Below are 24,378 nucleotides of genomic sequence, written 5' to 3'. Positions count from 1 at the left end.
ACTTTTTCAACAACCCTTGCATGGGAAAAGGATGTAACGTAAAGCGGAAGATACTTTCTTTTGCCAAGTATGCCAATCAAATAGAAAGCAACCTCAACATTGGTCAAAAGAAGTAACTGTTAGTGATGTAAGTGACAGGTACATCCTGTTACCATTTTATAGCCACTCTTTCAAAGACAGACCGTCTGGATTTTTGAGATGTTCTGCACCTGGAAGGTTGACAAAGATTCTATCTTTACAGTGCGTTTTGAATTAAACAACAAAAACACATTTTATCCTTTGTGTAACAGACATACAAATTTACTGAATACACTTTGTAAGGATAAGTTTAGTTTGCCCTGTTACACAATGGACATAATGGAAAATTAATAAATAGCAAGTTCTGCTTTGAATTTAATTAACACAAAATCTACAATACTTTTACACATAATGCATAGTACCAAAAAAACAATACACAAAACATAGAATGGTAAATTATTAAAATACTGACTTATCCACGGTTATGCTTTAGAAGCAACAAAGCTCTACCTTTGAGGTGACTACTTTGTTTTGTGATTGACAATGACTGGTTTGAAAGTGTAACTGTATTTTGTTACACCATAGATGTTCAGTAATAAGAGATGGCTTTGGTATAATAGATAGAAACCTTTGATACACATGTCCCAGCCCAAAACCAGCCTACATGTATACAGCTATCATCATGACAACAGGCTCTTGCAATGGTCTACACTTCATGAGATGGCTTTGGTATAATAGATAGAAACCTTTGATACACATGTCCCAGCCCAAAACCAGCCTACATGTATACAGCTATCATCATGACAACAGGCTCTTGCAATGGTCTACACTTCATGAGATGGCTTTGGTATAATAGATAGAAACCTTTGATACACATGTCCCAGCCCAAAACCAGCCTACATGTATACAGCTATCATCATGACAACAGGCTCTTGCAATGGTCTACACTTCATCCACCTCAAAGCAAGTTTTGATGTGTCGCCAAAGAAGTTTTAATTGACCAAAAAACTATACCAAATTGTATTTCAGCACTCACATCAAACCAGACAGAGTATAGACCAAAAGCAGATGCCGCTTGGATGGGACACACATTAATCGTACGAAAACATTTGTTGTTGTATTTATAGTGATGTGAATAAAGAGTTTTTGTAAATTCTATCTGCAGCTATACATTTACTTTACAAAAAGGCACATAATCATAAACAGTACATAATACATTAGGCTAATCCGTTTGAAATCTACACTCCCTCTGTGGAAGATTTAGGTTAAGTCTTCCACAGAGGGAGTATGGGTTTCGAATAGAATAGATAATTTGGTAACTTCCATTTGAAATACGCACTCCAGTTGTGGAAGATATAGGTAAAGAAAAGCCATACACAGGGATAGTATGAGTTTCAAAATAACCGTAGTCAATTCCATTTGAAAAACATACTCCCTCTGTAGAAAACTTCTTAAATCTTGCACAGGGGTATAGCGGATTTCAAATGGGAATAGCTCATTTCTACATTGTAAACCTTTAAGATAAGCTCTGTTACTCTTGATAGTTGCAAGCAAATGTCTTGTTTACTGCCAACAAGTGGTGAAATGGCTGCCTTGCCATCGCTTGCAAAGAAAAACGGCACTTGTTTAACCAGTTTGGTGAGTGCGCTGCATTAACACACACGGCTCGGATTGGCCATTTGAATTGTGAGAAGAAACATTGGCACCTCATTCGCTAAACGAGCCGTGTAGCATTGTGTGACCCCAATGTGAAGCGGTTCTTTTGACACAATACACAGGGCCAGTGTCGTTCTTCTGTGGTAGCAAGTGCAAGTGGCCTTTTGTATGCATATTCACACTAATTAGTACTGCGTTAGTCTTAGTTGACGCAGCGTATCAAATGCGGTATCAAATATACATTCAAATCACCAGAAATTGAATTAGTTGAATGTGTTTTGATGGTCACACATAACCGGTGTTTTTTGTTCAAGCCAGTGAGCATATTGAACACAACCATTCACAATCCATTCAATTCCTTTATACATTTAAGACAAAATAGTCAGTATTTTATCAGATATTTTAAGCAAAAAAAGAGAGAAAAACCCTCTGTAGTCCTCAACTGCCTGTTAAATTTTTTTGTGCTTGTGGAAAAAAAGACTCATTTCTGCTTTATGTGTGGGAGAGAAAATGCAAAATATTGGTGAAATCAGTAGAATGATGCCAAAACAAAGGTTTTTTTCTCTTCTTTTGTGCTTTATTAGAAAGCCAAAAAAGGCAACCGCCTTATTGTGTCTTCTGCCTAAAAATATACATTGTATCTAGAAACACTGATATAACCAGTTTACAACTAAGGAAATAGTTTTTCCCACACACCGTTATGATAGATTACCAGTAACCAATAGAAAAATTCTATATTGATAATGAATTCAATATTGATATAAAAAGCACACTTTTTCTATAAATATGTCCACTGAAACACAAGAAAGCTGCTAGACTAGCAAACAAACAAAAAACAAACAAAACTATAAATATCTTACAGAAATAAACCAATAAACCAGCCATGTAACAAAAACAATAGAAACGATAATGTAACAGCATTCAGCCTTACAAATAAAAGGTTTGAAATGAGTTTGGTTATGTTCCGATAGTAATAACCCAAGTGCATCAGTAGATTCACCCAGTTTAAGCATAGATTAAACCAGGTTTATATATTTGATAACAAGGTTGCCAATCTGATCCTAGAATAAAAGAGCACAGCCTAGTCGTTACATGGTTCAAATATCAATCATCTAAGATGATATAAATTCCTTCTTTTGGTGTTCAAAAAACCAAAATAAATGATCTTTAACCAAGGTGAACAATCTTGAACCAAGTTAAACGATCTTTGTGTTAACTATCATTACCAATCCCCTAAGGCGATAAAACCTTGGCATAGACCCTGCTCACATTAGAAACTACCATCATTTGGCAAAGATTAATTAGTCCTTAATAGTTAATTAAAACAAACAAGAACAATGATATGCTGTTCCATTGACATTAATCATGAATTATTGTCTATTCCAACTTCGATGACACCTCTGTCAATTTCAAAGCGGTAATTGAGTGATTTGATGAGACAGGTGTCATGTTCAATTCAATGCTGTATTGATTACATATTGATTTGTTCCACTGCATTTATACCCACAAACCTCCCGACGGTGAATGGGATTTGTTTAGCGTGACATCACGAGGTGTCACCGTGAGAGGAACATACTAAAACAAAGACTGAAAAAAGTTTTATGACCTCCTCTTCTGTGCAAACCTTGACTTTTCCAAAACAAGCTTTCCGCTTTTTACAGCACTTTGTTGGTGCTCTAGATGTGTGTATTTCCACATTATTCTTTGAAAAACTGTGAATTTCTGTTAAAAGTTATTGGGATAAAATCACAACTTTCAGAAGACCATACTGCTGCAAAGATGTGGAAACACATAGCCAGGCAGTCACTTGTTATGCATCACAAAAGTTTGCGTAATCAATTACAGAAGTTCTTGTGCTTCATTTAAATTTTAATCATTCTGGAAGAACCGTGTGCACACATCAGGAAATTCATATTTTTCATTGCTGTTGAATCATTGAATGAAGCAATTTCCAGCGTGGTTAGGGTCATAGACATTTCAATTATAAAGTAATAGAATCTACTGTAATATGCTTTTACAAAATGTAGTTTGCAGTGTCCAGAATTTTTATGTTTACTTGTGACGTTTTATACCGATCTGAAATAGCAAAATGACAGTTACACATTGTCTCTGGTCTCTCATGTTCAGGTCGCATGTGTGTCAATTGTATACATTACACCCAGTTTAGTGCATACATTGTCATGGGTGTCATTGCATTACATGCAGGGTATTACAGGGGGTGTAGATTCCAAATGGAGTCAACCATTCAGGTAAACCCATTTGACACTCCCTGTGTGGAAGATTAAGGTAATGTCTTCCATAGGGGGTGTGCATCTCAACTGGAATATCCCATTTCATGCTACATGTACAGTGCATAGATCGTATTCCTTTTTTAAAGAGTCAAATATAGCATCATAAATACATGAAAATAAAATGAAAGTTTGTTTGGTCCAACAACAATTATAACAATCATATACTGTCAGACTACTCCTGTACGGGATTGCTAATCAACCACTGCATCACAAGCAGCCAACGTGGGGGTGCCAAAAGCTCGATTTTGACACAGGTTCGCTAGTAGTAAGAATTTCAAGAACAATTGGAAAGACCTGGTCTTTAAATGTGCAATGTTAGCCATATTTTTGTTGATGACAAGCTGAACACCACATGGTTTACACGGTGCTAAGACCTGTTTTATTTCACCTCACGTTGGTACTATACTTTTAACCACCTTCTTTCCATAGCCAGGATTTGACTGTATAGTAAATGGAAGATGGGTTCCACATATGTACCAAGGTCTAGGCAGCGCATAGTTGACCAGCATCTGGCTCTATACCACTAATGTGGGAAGGAAGGTGCACAAGTATCCCATAAGGAGAAGTCTAGCAGTGCATTCAGTGTTTTGATTAAATGAGTTCATAAGTCATTATTGACTGCTTGAACCAGACAAAGGCAAAATTTATTAGCTGCCTTGAGCACAAAAGAGTAAAACACCTTAGCAGTTAACCTCTTTTTGCACCAGGCAGCTAATGCAGTTGGTGTTTGTGTGCTTCAAGCAGCCATTATGTCCACAGCATTGTGATATTTAACAATATTATAGTCAAAATATGTCAAAGCGACAGAGAATGCTTGCATTAATACTGGAAGACAACGTGCCACACAGAAGTATTATATATATTATTTGCCCTTGTTGATTTGAACACAAAAACAATGTGCAAACTACACTTTTACAGCAAGAAGTTGCACTTATCTGCACTTATTTGGCTTAGAGAAGGAACTCTTGAGGCACAGGCAACTCTTTTAACGGCGAATCAGATATTTTTGCAATTATGTTTAGTGGTAATTTTTGCAGAATTTTCACAGTATCCAACCTTTGGTTGTGTTGGTTACACAAACTCATAGTCCACAACTTGAGGTCAAATTTTGAACTATGATGGTTGAATGGATGTCAATGAACTTTGTCAATGGGGATGAGACCATTGTGGTTCATACCGAGAAATAAAGGCTAATATGCATATCAAGCAAGTCTCCTCTGCCGTCAGCTTGAATCGGCTCACTCCACACAAACTGTCCACTAATTTTAACGTATAATACTGTTTATGATCAGCGAACAGAAAGGTCCATTTCCTACTGAAAATAGCATGAATTGGGCTCTACAGTATGTTTAATCACTCCATGTGACTATAGTCACAACTCATGAATATCATGAAGCCGCTATCATATGCTTATCAAAAAGGGTTTATAATGCTATCATTGGCAAATAGTTTGTGTGGAGAGCTAATGGAATCAAAGCACAGCAGAGGAGACTGGTCAAGCAAGCACTATTCATAGTAGTAGCGGGAGATACAAAGACATGAACTGATATCATTGATCAAAGCGGATTAAAAATATTAATTATTGAATGATTTGATCACACATTGATATTGCCAAAATGAGCGTATGCAGCATTAACATCATCCTAATCAACATTCTCATTCAGTCAGGTTCGGTTCAGTGGGTCATATACGTGGAGGTCATTTCATGTCAATCGTAAACAGGATACTTGACAAGTTAGGACAAGTTTTAAAGTCATACTATTCAAGTTTTGCAACGAAAAGTAGCCGAATTCCATAACCATCGCCAGAATGCTCACTGCAGTATAGTCTTGAATTGATGGCTGGCAAAGGATATTGCATGACGCTTGGAGATGTTTGCGACCTGGAGTAGCTGAAATCTGTAACCAACAATGACTTACTGCAGTAACCAGATATCCAACTCAACCAAGAATTGACAAGAGATTCATGTATTATCAGCACTACAATGTGAACACACAATATTTTTTGCCTGTTACAAAGAAATCTCCCGAAGTAAATACAGTTGTCTATGCTATAAATCCAGTTGCATCAAAGGAGTGAGCAGAAATCTCACGGCCAGTGGTTCAGCTGATTGTGCTAAGATGAGAATAAATATTCTGTTGCCATTTTTTCCTTCACCATTATGTGCACATGTGTCTCTTTTGAATTGGTGGTAGAAGATGCAAGGTGTGGTCACTGGTTGCTAGGTGTGGTCACTGGTTGCTAGGTGTGGCAAGAGGTGCACATGTGTCTCTTTTGAATTGGTGGAAGAAGATGCAAGGTGTGGTCACTGGTTGCTAGGTGTGGTCACTGGTTGCTAGGTGTGGCAAGAGGTGATACAAGAAGAACTATGGTAAGCTTTGCAATCAATATGGCAATGCCCAGTGCAGGCATGTGAATACTTCAATATATCCCATCCAGAGTGTTCCAGGTCAGCGTGAAATCCTGGTCAAGGTTAATTGTTCCTTCCTTGGCTAACTTGACAGATACAGATCATTTGCAATCCCCTCTGCTATCAGGTTAACACTAACAGGTGTTATTGTTCCTGTGAAGAACTGCAAGTAGAGTTAAGCTACTCTTTATTTTGATGCTGTTATAGGCTAGCTGGGCACACCAGTGTTTTTGAGCTTGCATGATGCTGGTGGATTTGGTGATGTTGTCCTATCAAATTGAATCTTATTCAAATTAACATAGGCAAAACAGATTGGTAAAGGCAAGGTCATGGTATTCTGCTGTTTCTGTTGATGGGATCTACTTCTGTTGTTGCTGTAATAGAGTCTTTGGTCCACTGTCATGATTTTGAGTTGAGTTCTTGAATACACTTGGACAAGGTGGTGGAGGCTTCTGCTTGGCTAATGGCTAAACGGGCAAGGTGACCCTCGTGCCTTCGTATTAATCTGCAACAGAGAAAGAAACAAAGTATTGATATTTTCATCAAAAAAGAAATTACGGTATTAGTGGATTTTTCCCTACAGCTCACATATAGCAAAGCCCAATTGGTGAACTAGTAAACTAGCCTAGTTGATGCGATCTGATTGTGATGATTCACCACGCAGCGAAATTACAGCGCTTTGAATCCTCTGGAAAAAGCGCTATATAAATTCCGAAATTTATTATTTATTATTAAAGTAGCAGATCGTGTACTGTTCTATTAGTCACTGTAATAAACTTTTTGTGCTTCTAGAATCTTAAGCAACTTTGAACAAGAATGTTTAGGCGATGGGCCTTAATTATGAACTACTCAGACCATGACCCATTTACAGTGCCCTCCTCTGAACCCCTTGTGGAACAAATCATTGGCATTTTGCTTCAATATCTTACCACATGAATAGAAATTATCTTTTCACTTTCTCATACTCACTTAATCACTGGTTAAATTAAAGTTTGCATACGCACCAAAAATATTCTTGGTGTCTGCACTATTTGAACTTGAAGAGTTACAATGTAAAAGCCTGTAAATACCCTTTACAAACTTTTTGAGTTAAGACCACTAACATCGACCCTATATATTGCTAGCTGTAAATTACCTCAGTGCCCGAACTTTGTATATATTTCAATTCCATCATTGCCCAATTTTGTCTGATTGGATCAGATTGTGTCACATATATCTTACAATTCAACCACTGTATTCAACCCAATGCAACGTGCAGGGATGGCAGTGTAAGTTCATGAAATTGTAGGAAAATGGTGAACGGAGGTGTGAAGCGCCCGGAGTCTCACCCCTCACAGCCAGGGGTAACGCCCCGATGGGAGTGGAGGGGGCGAAGCCAGAGGGTTTCACACAATTTGGCATCGCAGGAGAGGCTATTTCAAGCACCAGGTTATTGTGACCCCGATGAACTGTCTTGATTCTGACCCCAACAAGTGCAAACTCCTATTCCTACATGTATTAGTGGAGCACCATCGAAGCATGTGGAGTCACACAGCGGCTGTAGCTTCAATTCAGTGGGCGAACGACAGGAATTTCAATTATTTTTTTACCAATTTATTTTCCCGATAATTTGACGGAAAATGTTAGGAAAAATCTGTATTAACAGAAAATTTTTGGGAAAAACATCAACTACGGGAAATCTGGTAATTACCGGAAATCTGGCATCCTTGAACATGATCGATAACATCCTGGCACTTATTTTCTTACCTTCTTGCATCTGAAGACCTCGTCGCTAAGTTTTTGAGGACTAGAGATGCTGTTAATCTAATACTCTTGGTAACTGGACCCTCCGTTTCACCCTGCAAATTGGAAACAAAATCAGGTGTCATTACCAACTACTGTATGCATATATAACAAAACATTAAAACAAACAAACATACAAAAAAAGTGCAGTGATTTATAGTGCACTATGCACAGACATAAATGCCATATAAATATCTAAATACAATCAGGGACTTCAGGCTGAGAAGCGCACACCCTATACATACCGCAATAATCAGTCCAAGCCAGGACCATTTCCGCAAGTTCTCGTACAGGTAGCGGAGACAATAAGCAGTTACCTTGTCTTGGGGAATGCCTCTATTATTTCAAGCGAACAAACCGGGACTGTGTCGGGGCTAAAACTCGCATTGCCAAACACCAATACACAGGAGTCTAACCAACTGAGCAACTTAACTGCTTAATGCACATTTCCCAATGACTTCAAATTTAACCTGCCATGACTTTTCAATGATCTAATCCCACATTTTCAGGCTGACAAATATTATACGACTTATCACAGCTTTTTTAGGTGATGTCATATAGTCCGTATACAATGTTGGTTTCCAAGATGTATTTATTGTATTTCAGATTAACAAGGACACTTTTGAGTGTGTTGGTTGGACACATGGCTGTTGAGATGCCACATTCTCTCTTAGCCACACATGACACACTGCTGAAAACAACTTTGATCCTGAAGAGTGAGAGTACATCCAAACACTGCTGGAAACAGTGGACCAGATCACTAGTGATCAAGGTATCAATCAGCCTGGATGGTGAAAGCTCAAGTTGTGAGTAGAATTTTGGATTGTCACCCAAAAACAAATAATCTGATGATCTACAATATAATCCTACTGATGCATCTGTTTACAGAAGGGCAGGTTACACTTTTAAGATAACAAATTTATTGAGGATTCATCCGGACTCAGATGGTTTTGACTTATTCTGCATTCTCATTATGTAAACACCGATTTATTGGCCCTCCCAACTTCACCACACACACTAAACTACTCACCAGAAGATCCTTTAGAGATGGCGTACATAGACTTCTACGAATGGCGTGATATGCATTGTGTGCATTGTACACAATAGGAGGCTGGGTTGGACCAGTGACTACGTCATTGTTACTGGCAGGTTGTTTATTACGCCTATCATTCGCTGCCTTGACGGCCTGCTGAGTGCAATGCTTGTCCTGATTGAGGAAAGAGGCGGTATGAAAATTTGGTATTAGTGGCATGAATATGGAAAGAGTCATTACTGTATGCTGTTATTTTCATGAGGGTTCAATTTCATGAATGAACATGAAAATGTTAAATAACCACTAGCAAAAATTACATTATACTTGACAAAGATGCAGAAATCAGAAATTTGTACAATATCTGAAAATTTGAAAACCCACACAAATTCTGTGCATGAAAATAACAGCGTTATACAGTATTCATTAAGTTTTTTAACCTTTAAACTCTCTTTGATTTGATTTGATTTTCCTATTTTGCCTTCAGAATCTGTCTCTTTGAAATCAGAAATCCAAATAAAATGATCAACCATGCAAAACTACATTATTCCTAAACCAGTACCTAATTTAAAATTGATTGTAAACTATAAAACTTCCATTCAAAAAATTCTGGCATTTTTGTTTTGGATTAAATTATTCTTACCTTTATTCATTTACTGTACTTTTACTAATTTACTGTAAGATTTCTGTGACTGACTTTTAAAAACAATTAACCAGTGACTAATTCTATAATGATTATGTAAATACTACAAATAAATGCACTATCACAAAGTGTATTCAGTGAAAAAATAAAAAGTAAAAAACAATAAGCAGAAAAAGGGAAAAATAGGGAAAAAGGGTCTGGAAGAACAAGAAGACACATGTTTGACAAATATGACACTATAGATGGTTAGAAAACACAATTATACACCAATAAGATCACATTACACCCATCACCGGGGTTATTTAATTATGAGGTTTAGCTGCGAGTGTATAGAGAGTGCAGAAGTGATGTCATGCGTATGATGTAGTTGCTGTTGATCCACTGGACCAGGGGTTCTCAATTATTTACTTGTGGCCCATGGAGGACAAACTTTTTCAAAGATCTGTGTTTGAAGGCCAAATATAACTTCGTTTGATACATTTAGGTACATTTCAAAGCTGCTAAAGGGCAAACCACAACTGGTTCACCTATTCAAATCCCTACACTGTCATACGGGCTGAATACACCAACCACACTCTACTCATGATAACCACTATGTACTCCACATCCACCTCTCAAGCTAAACCTCCTAATTATCACAGTTCAGTTGCTTGTGATGAACAATAGATTATGAAACGATCAGAATGGTCAGATCACCAACCCACAATCACTTGTCCATCACAAGCCATAAAGTTTCAAAGAATTGTTTGTTGAAAACTTCCTTATTTTAAAATGTTTGACATTGTTTTTGCATCCTTAAACCCAACATGTTATTTTCCAGAGCACTCTCTACACAATTGTGTACAATTTTAAATTGGCAATGATGACTCGATTTAGTGAATTTTAACCTTGTTCCCAACATTGCAAAGTTTATTTTGAAAATAGGCCGGAAATGAAGAGATTCGGGGTTAAAACCATGGCGATTGTTCTGCCTCAACAGCTTTACTTCCTGAATCTGCAGCTGCAGTATGTATTCAAATTCAAGTATTTTTCAGCCAGAATGCTATAATAAAGAGTCTTTTCTTTCAAGATATTGTAAAGATATAGTGAAGTTTTCAAATAAACAATTAAAAATTACAATTCTGTTCATTGAACACACAATAGTAACCATAACCACGATGAAAAGAACACAAATTCAACATAAATAATATATTTTCAGTTTAGGTATTTCAATTCATATTGCAAATTTCAGATATTGTCAACTTAGAACGCTCCTGGAGTTATAAAGTCATGCTCCTGGGTTGCACTATGTTGATAATATCACAAATTTGCTAACACTAACATAACAACAAACCAACAATTTAATGGGCCATTCCAGTTCAAATCCATACATCCCTACGGAAAAACATGCCATTAATCTTCCACACAGGGGGTGTGAATTTCAAATGGAGTTACCTGAGTGGGTGACTCTAATTGAAATCTACACCCCCTGTATGGGAGATTAAGGTCATGTCTTCCTTAGTAGGGGTATGGATTTCAACGGTAATAGCCCAAATACACATCATTTATAAAGTTCAGAATTCAAGAAGGCAGAAATTATGATAATACTAATATGTATAACTTGTCCATAAAGTTGTGTGTAGACCATAACAATACGGACAGGTCCAAAAGAGATCAGAAAGAAAGTTATGTTCCATAACGAAAATGTAGTATCTATAAGCCAGTGACATAACAGATTTTGTAGATCAGAACAAGACACTATTTTTATTTTTCATCGGAGTACCAATATTTTCCTTTGTATTTGAGACATTCCGTGCAATGGTAAAACTGGTTAATGATTTCTTGGTTCTTTTGGACCTTGCCACACTGTTTATCCATCAACAACTGAATAGACATGTAATAACCCATTTGCATGAATTAAATCCATAAATTGTTATCTAGACACAATGATACATGCATGCACACATGCACTGGTTTGCTATTCATCACTTGATCACTACATGCTCAATTCCTATATACCAGGAACAGTGAATGGTGCTCAGTGTTAGCATGCATGTAACATTATATCTCAACAAGTTTTGGATCAAATTTGAAGTCAGAGAATAGATGAAAGAATGATTTATAATTCAGATTACATAGAAATAAGCAAAAGCATAAATTAATCAAGTATAGTCATAAAACAATAAGTTCTTAAAGAGGTGATAGGATGTATTACACATTAGAAATATTATGAATGTGAATGAACAAGATATACACATATTTATTAGAGAACTACACTAGGACACAATTTCATCACTTTATCAACTCAGATCACCCAAACATTTAACCCACTAACCCAAGAATTTACAACCCAATACATTTAGTCACTTACCAATAATTGCTAAACCATTTAAACTATGACCCACTATCCCAAGTTAAATCAAGTTAACCTATGACATGTACTTACCAGGATATGGCTAACGCAGGACCATCGTTGTCTCTGGATATGGTCGCACCCATCCCACTCACACATCATACGATAATTAGCACCCATGACGTGCATCTTGCTGGCGTGGATGTGTAGGGATTTGGGGCTGCTAAATGACCTGAAATGCAGATTAAGAACACAAGGTCAATATTTTGTGGAAAACTATTTCACTTTGATACCTAAACTTAATAATTCCCTCCAGCTCAAAGAATGACAGTTTAAGCCAAGGAAAGTCGATTTTGAGTTTCCCGTCAACCGCCCTCACTTCATTTTCTGACCCTCACTTGAATTCATTATTGTGATTTTCCAAAAAATACCAATGAAAACTGGTTATATTTGCAAAAAAAATATGAATATCCCTTTATTTTTTGTGGAAAAATCAAAATCAAAACATACACTTTGCTGTCAACCTTACAGACTCTTTGTAATATACAATTTATGAATCTCATTTGGGCTAAACGTCCATCTTCAAGTGAGTGAGCGACAACTAACAACACATTTTACATGCGTGTTGGTCATATAATGAAAGGCAGACAAATAATGAATAATGAATAATGAAAAAGTTACCTCACTTGTTTTCAGAAATTATGTGACGGGAAACTCAAAATTGACTGTTAGGGGCCTAATAGCATTATGATCAAAGGTCAATCTGGAGGGGTACAACCCCCTTTCCCCTTCCATTACCAGGTTTGGTTTCTATTGCTCACCACAACAGAACACAGTGATACTGCCAGGGCCCTGGCGGTTGCTTGGCGTTTGGGTTTGAAGCTATCCCTTACAGAGGTTTCACTGAAGAGTGTTACAACTAATTGTTCAACTTTTTTGAAGTTGAATCTGCTTTACTCAGCTCAAAATAGAATTGCAATTTGACGAAATATGGGACTGGCAAGGTGATTTAAATTGGTGCTATATCTATTATAGAGATGCGTTTCTAATGGCTAAGTTTTTTTTTTTCAAAGCTGCTTACGTTGTACGTTTTAATTACTTTTATTTCTATTGAACAGCTAGCAATGCATAGTAATTCAATGTGTCCCTTTGGGTTTTTTTTTTAGTGGCAGCATTTCTCTGGTTTCCGGATTCCATCGTGTACCCGAGCACATAATTTTTACTATCAACCAAAACTGTTTGATATTATTACCATCCCAATGATGCTTATTCCGCGCGATATGTTACGACCCTTCATGCTTTAGCCATGCACAATTTTTGTGGGCTATGGTCTCTTCAATTCACTGACTAGCTGTGGGTAAATTATACTAGAATTTAAATATGAGTGATATTATAAAACCAATATTAATTGTCTTATGTGTGTAATGATAGAAATATAATCATTCGGTGAAGAGACAGATTGTTGCATCCATCTTTCCCCAAGTGAATAAATTTCAAACATTACACTCAGTATTACTTGTTTCTTACCTTCTGCACCCCTTCCATTCACACATGCACACCATGGGTGGAGTCTTTGGTTCCTCACTCTCCTTCTCCCTCTCCTTATCTTTATCCTTATCCTTCTTCTTGCTACAATGATGCGATGAACCCGACGATGAAGATGAAGATGATGATTTCCTCCTCTTTTTACTGGAATGCTTCTTCTTCTTCTCTTTATGATGCGAGGGGGATGATGACCGATCAGATGTGTTATTTAATTTCTCTTTGGATGATTTGGGACTCTTTGGGGAAATGGCCGGAGATGGTCTTTTCAAATTTGACGATGAACTTTTGATGGTGGTCACACTAGTTGGTGCAGGCATAGTGGAAGTAGAGTTCTGGTTAGGGTTCATATTCAAAATGATCATTGACTGTTGCGTTTGTTGCTGGCCACCTTGCGACATCGGTCTCTGAACACTAAGAATCTGCTGCTGACCACCTTGAATACTGACCGGTAACCGGATCACTTGCTGACCGGTTTGACCGCTTGGATTTTGCACCTGAATGTTCATTGTCTGTTGCCCTGCCGTCTTGTTGATGGTAGCGATCTGTTGCGGCTGCATGTGACGTACGACATACGTCTGTTGGACACTGGCCGGCACTTGCTGTTGAGTAGCGACTACCAGTTGCCTCACACCACCTGTGGGCTGTTGGACGTTGATCGTCTGACCGACAGCTTGCTGTTGCTGAAGTTGAAAGGTTACTGGCTGTCCTTGCGGTCTGGACATTTGCAATTGTGGCTGTCCTGTTGGTTGTTGCACCGTGATATAAGCACCCTGGACTTGTACTGTGTTGTTTCTTGATACTGCTGTGTTAGAAGAAACCGCCACCGGTTGTTGTTGTTGTGGAGCAACCTGTTTTAAGCCAGGTTGAGGAACAAGTTGCACCGACCCACTCGCCACATTCAAGCCAGTGGCCATTTGAGGTGCTACAGCAGATGATACAACAGTTGACGTTTGCGGTTGCTGATTATTATTGTTGAAATTGCTTGGCAATATATGCAGATTGGGTGGCAGGTTCTCTCTAATGTCCCTACATAAGATCAGCTGGTTGACCGCTTTACCTGCGTTCGGGTTTGGAATGTTTGGATCTTGCAATGTGCCATTGTTACCAATGATCATAATGCCTGTCTTTGTTCCCTGATTGGAGTTCACATCCGCAACAAGTGGCGACACACTCTTATTGTTCTCGCACAACATGTCACCGTTAAGCATATGATTCAAAGGTTCAACACCCTTTGCACCCATCAAAAGTGGATCGATGGGCGTGCTCTTTCCTGAGCTAGTTCTTTCATCAGAATCAGGCTCAATGCCTGCTATACTCAAAGCAGCCTCAAGTATTCCAGAACTTTTGTCTGGCATGTCGTCTTCCACTCTGCCCACTGTAACAACATCGTTTTTGATGGGTACATCACTATCGCTTGCATACCCGTTTACAAGATGCTGCTTAAGCAAAGAATCAAGAGGCTTGTTAACTGGTTTCACAACAGGGTCTACTTCCATTTTTTCCTCCTCTTCCGTACTTTTTGAAATGTTTTCATGCACTTGGGAGGTGCCATTACACTTTGGCGTAACCCCTGTGTTCTCTTTGTCCTCTACCGATTTCGGTCCGTTTGTGGACTCTTGATTGAGTACTGGAGGATTAGTAGGGCCATTTGTCTTTTGGCCAGGATCTGCTTTATGATTTTCAACATGATTTTCACCATTATTACAGTTTGCACCAGATTGAGGTGACGGTGTTGAAACATTATTCACAACTGCCTGCTGTTGCTGAAGCTGTAGTTGTCGCTGATTTTCTCTATGCTGCTGTAGCTGTTCATTCACAGTAGGTAAAGGTGGTGGCGGCAGCGAGGGCCGGTGCACGACTGTGTTTTGCACTTGTACATTTGGCATGATATTTGCCTGTGGTACCATGGGCCTGATAGCGGCATTGTTCACATAGCCCACTGCATTCTGTGATTGCATTGCTGGTTGTTGAGTTGTCAGAACAGGTACTGCATGATTTGATCCCTGAGTTTGCAACACCTGTGGGGCGGGTTGGTTTGGTCCAGCCCACTGGCTATTATTGGGCATAGATACAGCAGGGTAGGGTTGTACCACTTGCTGTTGGGGAGGAGATACCCTAGTAGGAGGGGACACTCGGACAGGCGGTTGCACAGCTGTGCCTGTCTGGAGAAGCCTCTTGATAAGTGGGGAATCAGTGTTTGCTGATGATGATGGGTTATGTGGAATATGACCTGCTAACCTTGGGAACTGATTGGGTAAACTACCCTGCTGGGGCACTAACTGAGGCTGCACTTGGCCAATTTGTTGTTGTTGTTGGGGCATCATGGTAACATTTTGTTGTTGGGGTTGAACACTACCAGGTTGAGGGGGTTTATTGATCAACAGTACTTGCATTTGATTTTGAGAGGGACCACTGACTTGCGCTGTTTGCTGGTTTGACTGCAGCGGCGGATTAGGGGCGGAGGAAGGCACTGAAACATTAGGTTTAGGTTGGATGGGGATATACTGCGTCGTTCCCGGAAGAGGTGGCGTAACTGTACTGTGATTGGTTTGCTGAGGAGAGCCAACAGGCACTGTTGTCTGCTGCGCAGTTCTTGGTAACATGATGGGTTGCGCAGTCACTGCCTTCGCCGCTTGCATGGCTTGCTGCATCTGCTGTTGCAGACCGACAGGATTCGGAAGCGTGTCGTTGTCTGGCGACGGCGCTGCCACTGGAACCTCGCTGCCTTTCTGTTGCTGGGGTTGTACCTGGAGTGGAAGAGGTAAAGCAGGGTGAATGCTCTGCTGTTGGCGTTTCTCTGAGCCTGCTGCAACAGCTGAGCATGGAGATTGGGTACCTTTTCAATCCGGACTTCGCCATCTGGTAGTGGAATCTGGGAAGGGGGCTGGCATTTTTCTGTTGGGAGTCCTCCAGCCCCGCCGATGATCACCGTTGCTGGTAAGTTACTTGTATTCCCACCGTTCCTTGGAGACATCATTGGTGCCCCTGGATTGGTGTTTGGTTGCTGGGATACTGCTACTGAAGTTGCACCCGGGCTTTTAGATCTTGACCTGGGACTCTTTAGACTGGTTAATATCGGATTTGCGTGAGATGCCGGTGGCCGCTGAAGGACAGTCTGGGGTATTGGATTGGTCATTTGGATGAGCCCGCCTGGATTCCTCCCAGAACCAGGTGGGTTCACTTGAGGCCCAGGTGGAGGAGGCCTACCGGTCGCCATAGCTTGAGGTTGGTTTGGTAGCATGGTGCCGGGAAAGTTTGGCCTGGGTGGCGGGGGGACTGGATACCCCACTGATGACTGGGGAGTGTTTTCTGGCAAGATGAGCCATGATGCTGGAGGCTGTGTTCTGGTTGGTCCCCACTTGCATGTGATAATTAACTGCAAGAGAAGATATGAACATTATCTTATTTCTTTGGCAATTTGTCAATAGTGTCTAAGTACTTAATTAGATATTTATTTAAAGTAGTATGTTTATAGGTATAGTCTGTCCACTCCCCACTGTATTTCAACAGAAGTGAGTAAAACCACTATTTGTTCACTAATTGATAATTGCCCATTTTGGTCAGATTCACAGCTTGAGTAATCTCGGAAACATTTTGATGGTAAATCAAATGTTCTACAGATTATGTATAGCCCTATATGTCAAAGGTGGTTTATTGGTCAGTGCCACCAGGAGGATGTATGGGGGCATTCACAACAAGATTCTCACCTCTATTGATAAGACGAAAAATTAATGCGTTAAGCTAACCTGGCCAAAGTATACTTCTTATCATAGGTCTGCTGTTTAAAAAACTTTGCCTCCGTGTCTAAATTATTTTTAATGAGCAAGTTACAGGAATGGAAAATGTCCACATGTAGAACTGTAAACTCTCCGTAACAATTCAGCATTCGCAAGACTGAAAATCAGTGCTTGCCTAACAAATTCAGAATTTTCAATTATTCTTTCAATACCACAGAAATCTCAGTACTAATCATTGTAAAATCCATGTTAGCTAAAGCTATGCAACCAGTCCATTACAATAATGCAACTATACCTTGTGAGTGTTGTTGTTGTTGTTGTTGGTTTTGATTCTGCCATCGTATGGGAAGTGGGGTTGCCCTCCTCTGGATCCCGGTGATATGGTACTGTGCCCCGTTCTCTTGCTCTATTCTTTGGAAACCAACGTTAGGAAACACATTCCTGAAAATAAGATACATCAGAAAAAGTTCATTGTTTGTTTCTCTGTTTGCGATAGGAGACAAAAACATTGAGATACATTGAAAATCATTTCTTGGCTAGTATAAAAGATATTTTAAATTGAATCTATTTAAGGAGTTTTATTATCACAATGCATAAATATGGGTATGGCTGGCAAATAATTCAGTTCCAGGCATGAGAATGTTTTGGTTTTTTTGAAAACTGCCTGAAAAAGCGTGTGACATCGGTCTCTGAACACTAAGAATGTGCCTAAAAAAGCGTGTGAATTTGGCCTTAAAAGGCCCAAAACAGGATGAAAAAAATGGACATGAGGCAGCGTACTTAATCCTCACTATGTTTGCCATCAGGACATGTCTCGGGTGTTACAATCACGTCATGATTTCAACTACATGAGAATTTTCAGGCTTTTGCCTGAAATCAGGCAATTTTGTTGTCCAAATTTATTCAAGATTTTTTTCCAGAAAAAAAATAATGAACTTATGTCCATTTCTAACCCCAATAATAGAGTCACAGACCAGTAATATATAGCCTCATCTCCATTAGGCTAAGTTGCTAGTGCAACACAGACTCGAGAGGGACAAATCTCACAATAGACAAAATGGAGATGATGATGCAATGAGCCCTCCATATCACATCATATGTTACCGGGACACATTGGGCTAATCCAGTTGAAATCCATACTATGCAAGACATGACTTGGATTGCGAATTTCAAATAAAGTTCCTTGAATGGGTGACTCCATTTGAAATCTACACCCACTGTGTGGGAGATTAAGTTCATGTTTTCCATAGGGGGTGTGTGGATTTCAAATGGTAGAGAATCTGCCTGGGGATCCTTATGTCCAAGATGAGAATCATGGATGATGATCAATGAATTTTGTTTCCTCACCCATGGTGGCATCATGTTGCTTCAATCAATTTTGCAAAACCAAGGCACTTACCGTATACAAGTAGCAAAACTGTTGGAATTGAGTATACATCCCCTCGTCATCTTGCTACATGCGGAAAGATAGTCGGCATACAGGTCTATTCTGGACACGGAACCTTGCGGTTTAGATTCAAATGTGGAATGCAACCTAGTAGCGAAAGCAAAACAAGCATGGTTCAAATGAGCTGGTGTCATTGCTGATAATATCAATGTGCTAAATGTTTTTTTGTTTTTTTATAATTTGTTAAATATACCCGGTTCAAATCTTTTCTGCAGTGTGGGCCAAGCACTGGGTCGGCGACACTTTGCCAGGGGTGTTGGGCTTCGCTGGCCAGCGAAACCGTGCATATCACTTAGGGGGATTGCGTCATCACACCACGTTAAGGGTTAAAGGCCCATTCAGTAAACTCTGGGGAAAGTGTAAAAAAAAAATCGAAATTGTTTAAAAAAAACTGAAATTTTGTAAAAAAAATTAAATTCTTTACAAATTGCCTAAAAGTAAAGGATAAGTCATTCAAATTGGCAAGTATTTTTGAAATGGAAGATTTGGCAAAAGACGGTGAAAACAGCAGTATAGTCAAAGCTGAAGCCCCATTCAAATACATGTAGCTAATTTATCTACTTAAGTAGAAAAAATACATACAGATTCGCATAAAATGTATTATTTTGTCTTTAATACACGGCTTTCGGTTTAACCACTAGCAGCAGGCTATGTTAACACATCTCTGGCACTAACAAAGGTGCCCAAATCTGAATTTTGATGATTTTTACGATCCTGCGGATGAGCAAATCACTTTATCTGTTGTTGGTACAACACATTAAGTTGCATAACACAAACATACATGCACTTTAAATCAGAAGTTCTCCAGGCACGTGCAAAAATAATCTGGAGGCACCTTATATTGCCCACCAAGAGTATCATGCAAACATAGTAGAGTCTGTTCTTTTTGGGTTTATGTTCTAATCTCTCCAGATTCCTACATTTCCATATGCATAGGAAGGATTTTTTTCTTCAATATTTGAAAACTGATAAAATTCTGGAGAAAATGATTTGTCATGGCTGCTGCCTTGCATGAAATGCATGAAATGAGAATCACCCAGTCAGCCTTGAAAGTTGGAAAATACACAGTAAACTCACCATTGGCTAGCAAAGTTCTCGCTTTCAGCAGCCCTTGAAGCTGTTGATGATGTAGAGTTCTGTTGTTGAGGAGGAGGTGGAGTAGCTACTCTATCTTGCTGCTGTAGAGTACTGGATCCTGTAAATGGAAGAGGAAATAATATCAGGTGATTTTGTTTTACTGGCATTACCAAAAGTGATTATATCATTCATACATGAAGTTTAGAAAATTCATTGGTTTACCATTTGATATTTTTACTTTCATCCTCAACTGTTTAACCATCCCAAAGACTCTTATGCCGCACAATATGTAAACCTCCATGCATTGCTCAAACACAACATGTGTTTCGTGTATGTGCAGGGAAGAGACTGATCCTTAGCCTGATTTAGATACGACAGAAGTTGGTGATTTGATTAACAATATGAAATATTATTAAAATATTATTGAATTTATGTATGCATGATAATAAACAAATATTAACTGTCTTTAATTTGTGCATAATGTTGAAATATAATCACTTTTCACCTTGTGATTATATTTCAACCATCACAGTATTTGTATATTGGCCAACTTGAGACCTAGAGTTTACTTCTTAAATCACAAGTATTACAGTACTTACGTGCCACTGACATCTGAGCCATCACAGGTTTGGATGGACCAGGAGCTGGGCCCCTCCCCTGGTATCTCGCCATGGTAACGATAGGATGATGGATGCCATCGGGAGCATGGTCTACAATTTTGATACCGATGAATGCTTCTGCTCCTAGTGATTGGGCATCCAATGTGACTAGACATACTAGAATGTCTGTAATGAGAAAATGATAAAAGTTATACAAACTTTATACAAACGTTTGACACTAGATTGTAATTTGTAAGGGGTAAATATTAACGTTCTTGTCAACAATTAAAAACTTCCAAGATGGTGTTATTCTCTTGCCTTTAAATTTTATTTTCTACCTCTGACCATCAAAACAGGCTTCAAATGGCATCTTTTCAAATTCACAGCCCAGTATTATATTGTGGATAAAACGTACACATGTATCACATTAAAGGAAACCTGTCAAAGGTGCATGGGTCTTAACTAAAATGCAAAATTCCTTTTCAAAAAATCAAGCACTACCACATGCTTCTAAACATATTGTTTTGAATGAGGATTTGTGGCACACACTTGATGTAAAGCGTGTACTGTGCAAGGACTATGTTATAAAGGAATCTTGCTCTTTAGTTTTAAGAGAAATTGATCACACAAGTTAATTGTCATAAATAAATCACAAAATGTGAAGATCAGTGTGATCAAATCATTTTCATTGTCATTTCACTTCATACAATACACAGACAAACACACAGAACAAAAATACAAAGGTTTCAAGAAAGCATAACAAAATCTAACACCTAAAATGTACATCGATACTAACCTATACATTTATCTACTTTGGCAATCCTAGTACAGATAATCTCCCCGTCTGAGACAACGCCAGCAGTACTTCCAGCGCCCCAGCAGCAGCTGTACATCATGGATGATCAGCATCTGAACAATGGCATGGTACACCCGAGTTTCCAGACACAGCTTGATGGTCTCCAGGTTCGCTTTGACTTTGGACAGTTTTTGGAGCACCTCCATGGCACGGAGCACCACGAGCCTGTCGGGATCTTTCATGCCTTTGTCAATGGTGTGGAACATGAGTTGTGTACTTCTATAGTCGATTGGGTCTAAAGTGAACTGAATAGAGAGAAACAAAGAAAACCGGGTGACTGCTACATTTTCTTCTGTAGAATGACAACACTCTTATGATGTTTATACCACTTATGTGGCACCCATCTTTTAGCTTAAAACCTCAGCTGTGAGCTATATGCGGCTGTTCAATAACAAAATACCATTATCGCCCAAATCACTGTTAATGTGTCATGCTCAATTGCCCATACACCTTAAATTGCTCAAAATGTATTTTTTGTAATAATATTTTCTTGAAGTGTTTTTTCCATGTGAATAGTGTGAAGTTAGTAAATAATATTTTGATTATTTCCTGTGATACTATGGAATGAAAGTCCTCACAGGCTTGCAAATTGAGCTGAATGTCCAACGACAGCTTGATGCACAAAACGATGTGAAGCACAAGCATGAGTAGTTGAACTGCCTCTTTTTTCTTTTCAAGTTTTAGGCAATTAAAGGCTCTGATATGAACTACTGAATGTAAATGGTCAATTTCCCTGGAAGAGATAACCAAGACTTGCTGTATGTAGTATTTAGAGAATAAAGGTATTGTTTTTAGCCGCTGGAGTGCATCTATCGTCTCATATAACACGGTCGACATCATTATTTTAAGTAAAACAACGAGGCCAAGCCGAGTTGTTTTACAATTCATTTCAAATAAAAATATCGTAAGTATTATATACAAATTTTAATCAAATTAAATCCTACATTTTGCAAGGAATTACCTAAGGCTTAAAATCGGTCAGTCCCATTGTTGCTATGCGCCTACGATTGGTTCAAATAGCGAGTACGCATATCGCGTCGATGCACACACGCTGACCCGTGTGATATCGTGTCATATCACACAGGTAATAACCAATAAGATTGTGAACCTTCTCAAGTGTAATCAGTTATAACTTACCTCTGCAGCTAAATTACTAAGCGTGTCTATGCCAAGTTGTTTCAGCGCTGAGTCGCTGTTGTGCACACACAATAATAGAAACCTGTACAAAGTCCTATGAGCCGCCATAACCCTCCTGTTGTGCTTCTCAAATGATAAGTTACGTAGAATAATGGAAATCTGCAAAAACAAGAAGTGGAGAGTACATTTTATGATGACAAGTTGGCCAAATTTGATAATCAAATAAGAACCTCTTTAACATTTCCCTAGAGTGAAGATGAAACTTAAGTTGCAGTGCTCTGGCTTTGCCGACGCAAACTTGTATTAGTTATGACTATTTTCTTTCAGAGATCTTGAGAGGAAAAGAAATTGTTGTAAATACCTTCAAATTTCAGATTCCCATTAATTTTGCAAGTGGATGGTCAGGATAAATCTGATGCTAAAAATTAATTAAAATCAATTCTGTATTTTATCATTTACCCCAGATAGGAATGCTTGTATGATATAATAAGTTGTAATCTGTATGTACTATGTAATGCAGTACATTGTCAAGTTTAATGACACTTGCATTATTGTGTAACCACTACTCACAGTAAATTTGATTGACAACCTGGTTCAACAGAGTGAAAGATTTGCTATTTTCAGGAAGTTTCATCTTATATCCTTCCTAAACTGATTACTTGAAGGCATTTAAAAAAATCTTAGCTGTAGCTTGATTAAATTTAAAAATAGATGACATCTTTCCCACTATGCCTAAAACACATTGCATCAATATAGACATGTACATTTAAATATCTAATTTCAAATATAATTTGTATCTTTTTTGATTTTGCTGCTTTTAAATTTTCTAGACTTACATTTTTATTCTCACCTTGCCATTTTAAGAGCATGAAAAAGACAAAAATGAGTGTAGCGCAAATATTTTCCACTTCAACGGTAATTAAAAGCCTATCCTCTCATTATGCACTGACATTCAATTGTGCTTTGATCAAATGCAGCTGATACTATCAATGACTAGCAAAGTAATTGATGCTATCTGGAGTATTAGTGCTCTGTGCATGTTTTTGTTGCCTTTCAGTGTAACTGAAGAAACACAGGTTTTACTTTAGGGTGAAGCAGATTATCAAACGCAAGAGAAATTTTCCCATTTAAACAAGTATGCATTTTATAAAATTGTCATCGAGAATTGTGGTTTCTCTTTTTGTTTTTGCTTTGTTTATGACTGCAAGTGAATTGTCAGAGATACGTAAACCCCCTTAAAAGAAATCTAATTTCCGAATTCTTTCAACTTCACTTTCACAAAGAAATCTCTACAATATTGTGCAAAGGACGTAAGTAAGAAGTGTTAACAGAAACCCTGAAATAGTTCCAAAAATTCCTGAAAATCTGAATTTTTCAATAGTTTTGTACAGGAAAAGGAAGAAGAAAAAAGGAAGAGCAAAAAATCCTGAGTTAATTACAGGGATGCCAGTTGCCTCCTGAAGTTGGGAAGGAAAATAATATTTCATAAAATACTAAAGGCTAAGCGGAGCGAGCGAAGCAGTGGAGCTCTCGCCTCACGGCGTGGGGTCCAGGGGCCCGCTTAAGGGCCCTGAGGGGAATCCAGGGCAAAGCCCCTGGTCAGGGTCGAGGGCGAAGCCCCTCAAGCCAGATAGTTTCTGCACATTTTAAACCACAGGGAGGCTATTTTAGGGGAAGTTACATGTCAACAGATTAAAAATTAAAGCAAATGATTTACAAATATACAGCTAAAATTACAACTTACCTATGGTTTCCTGGTAGCAAAGAGCAAATCCGATCGTAATTCGCCCGTAATTCAATACCACACACGCAAGTTTA

General features: G+C 38.6%; 1 protein-coding gene across 1 annotated transcript in view; it reads right to left on the bottom strand.

Annotated features, from left to right (window-relative positions):
• Positions 1–365: 365 nt before the first annotated feature.
• LOC140138856 (uncharacterized) overlaps positions 366–24,378 on the bottom strand; it is a 68,874-nt gene continuing 44,861 nt past the window's right edge. The window contains 15 exon segments of the mRNA XM_072160635.1: positions 366–6,880; positions 8,122–8,213; positions 9,188–9,364; positions 12,256–12,394; positions 13,690–16,454; positions 16,544–16,927; positions 16,929–17,083; positions 17,740–17,885; positions 18,844–18,978; positions 19,969–20,086; positions 20,568–20,753; positions 21,364–21,411; positions 21,414–21,446; positions 21,449–21,668; positions 22,561–22,719. Of these exon segments, the coding sequence (XP_072016736.1) occupies positions 6,775–6,880; positions 8,122–8,213; positions 9,188–9,364; positions 12,256–12,394; positions 13,690–16,454; positions 16,544–16,927; positions 16,929–17,083; positions 17,740–17,885; positions 18,844–18,978; positions 19,969–20,086; positions 20,568–20,753; positions 21,364–21,411; positions 21,414–21,446; positions 21,449–21,668; positions 22,561–22,719 (4,863 nt within the window). The 3' untranslated portion in view covers positions 366–6,774.

Source organism: Amphiura filiformis, chromosome 18, assembly GCF_039555335.1.
Source record: "Amphiura filiformis chromosome 18, Afil_fr2py, whole genome shotgun sequence".
Classification (NCBI taxonomy): domain Eukaryota; kingdom Metazoa; phylum Echinodermata; class Ophiuroidea; order Amphilepidida; family Amphiuridae; genus Amphiura; species Amphiura filiformis.
Note: the sequence above shows the minus strand (reverse complement) of the source record. Positions and strands in the feature narration are given on the sequence as shown.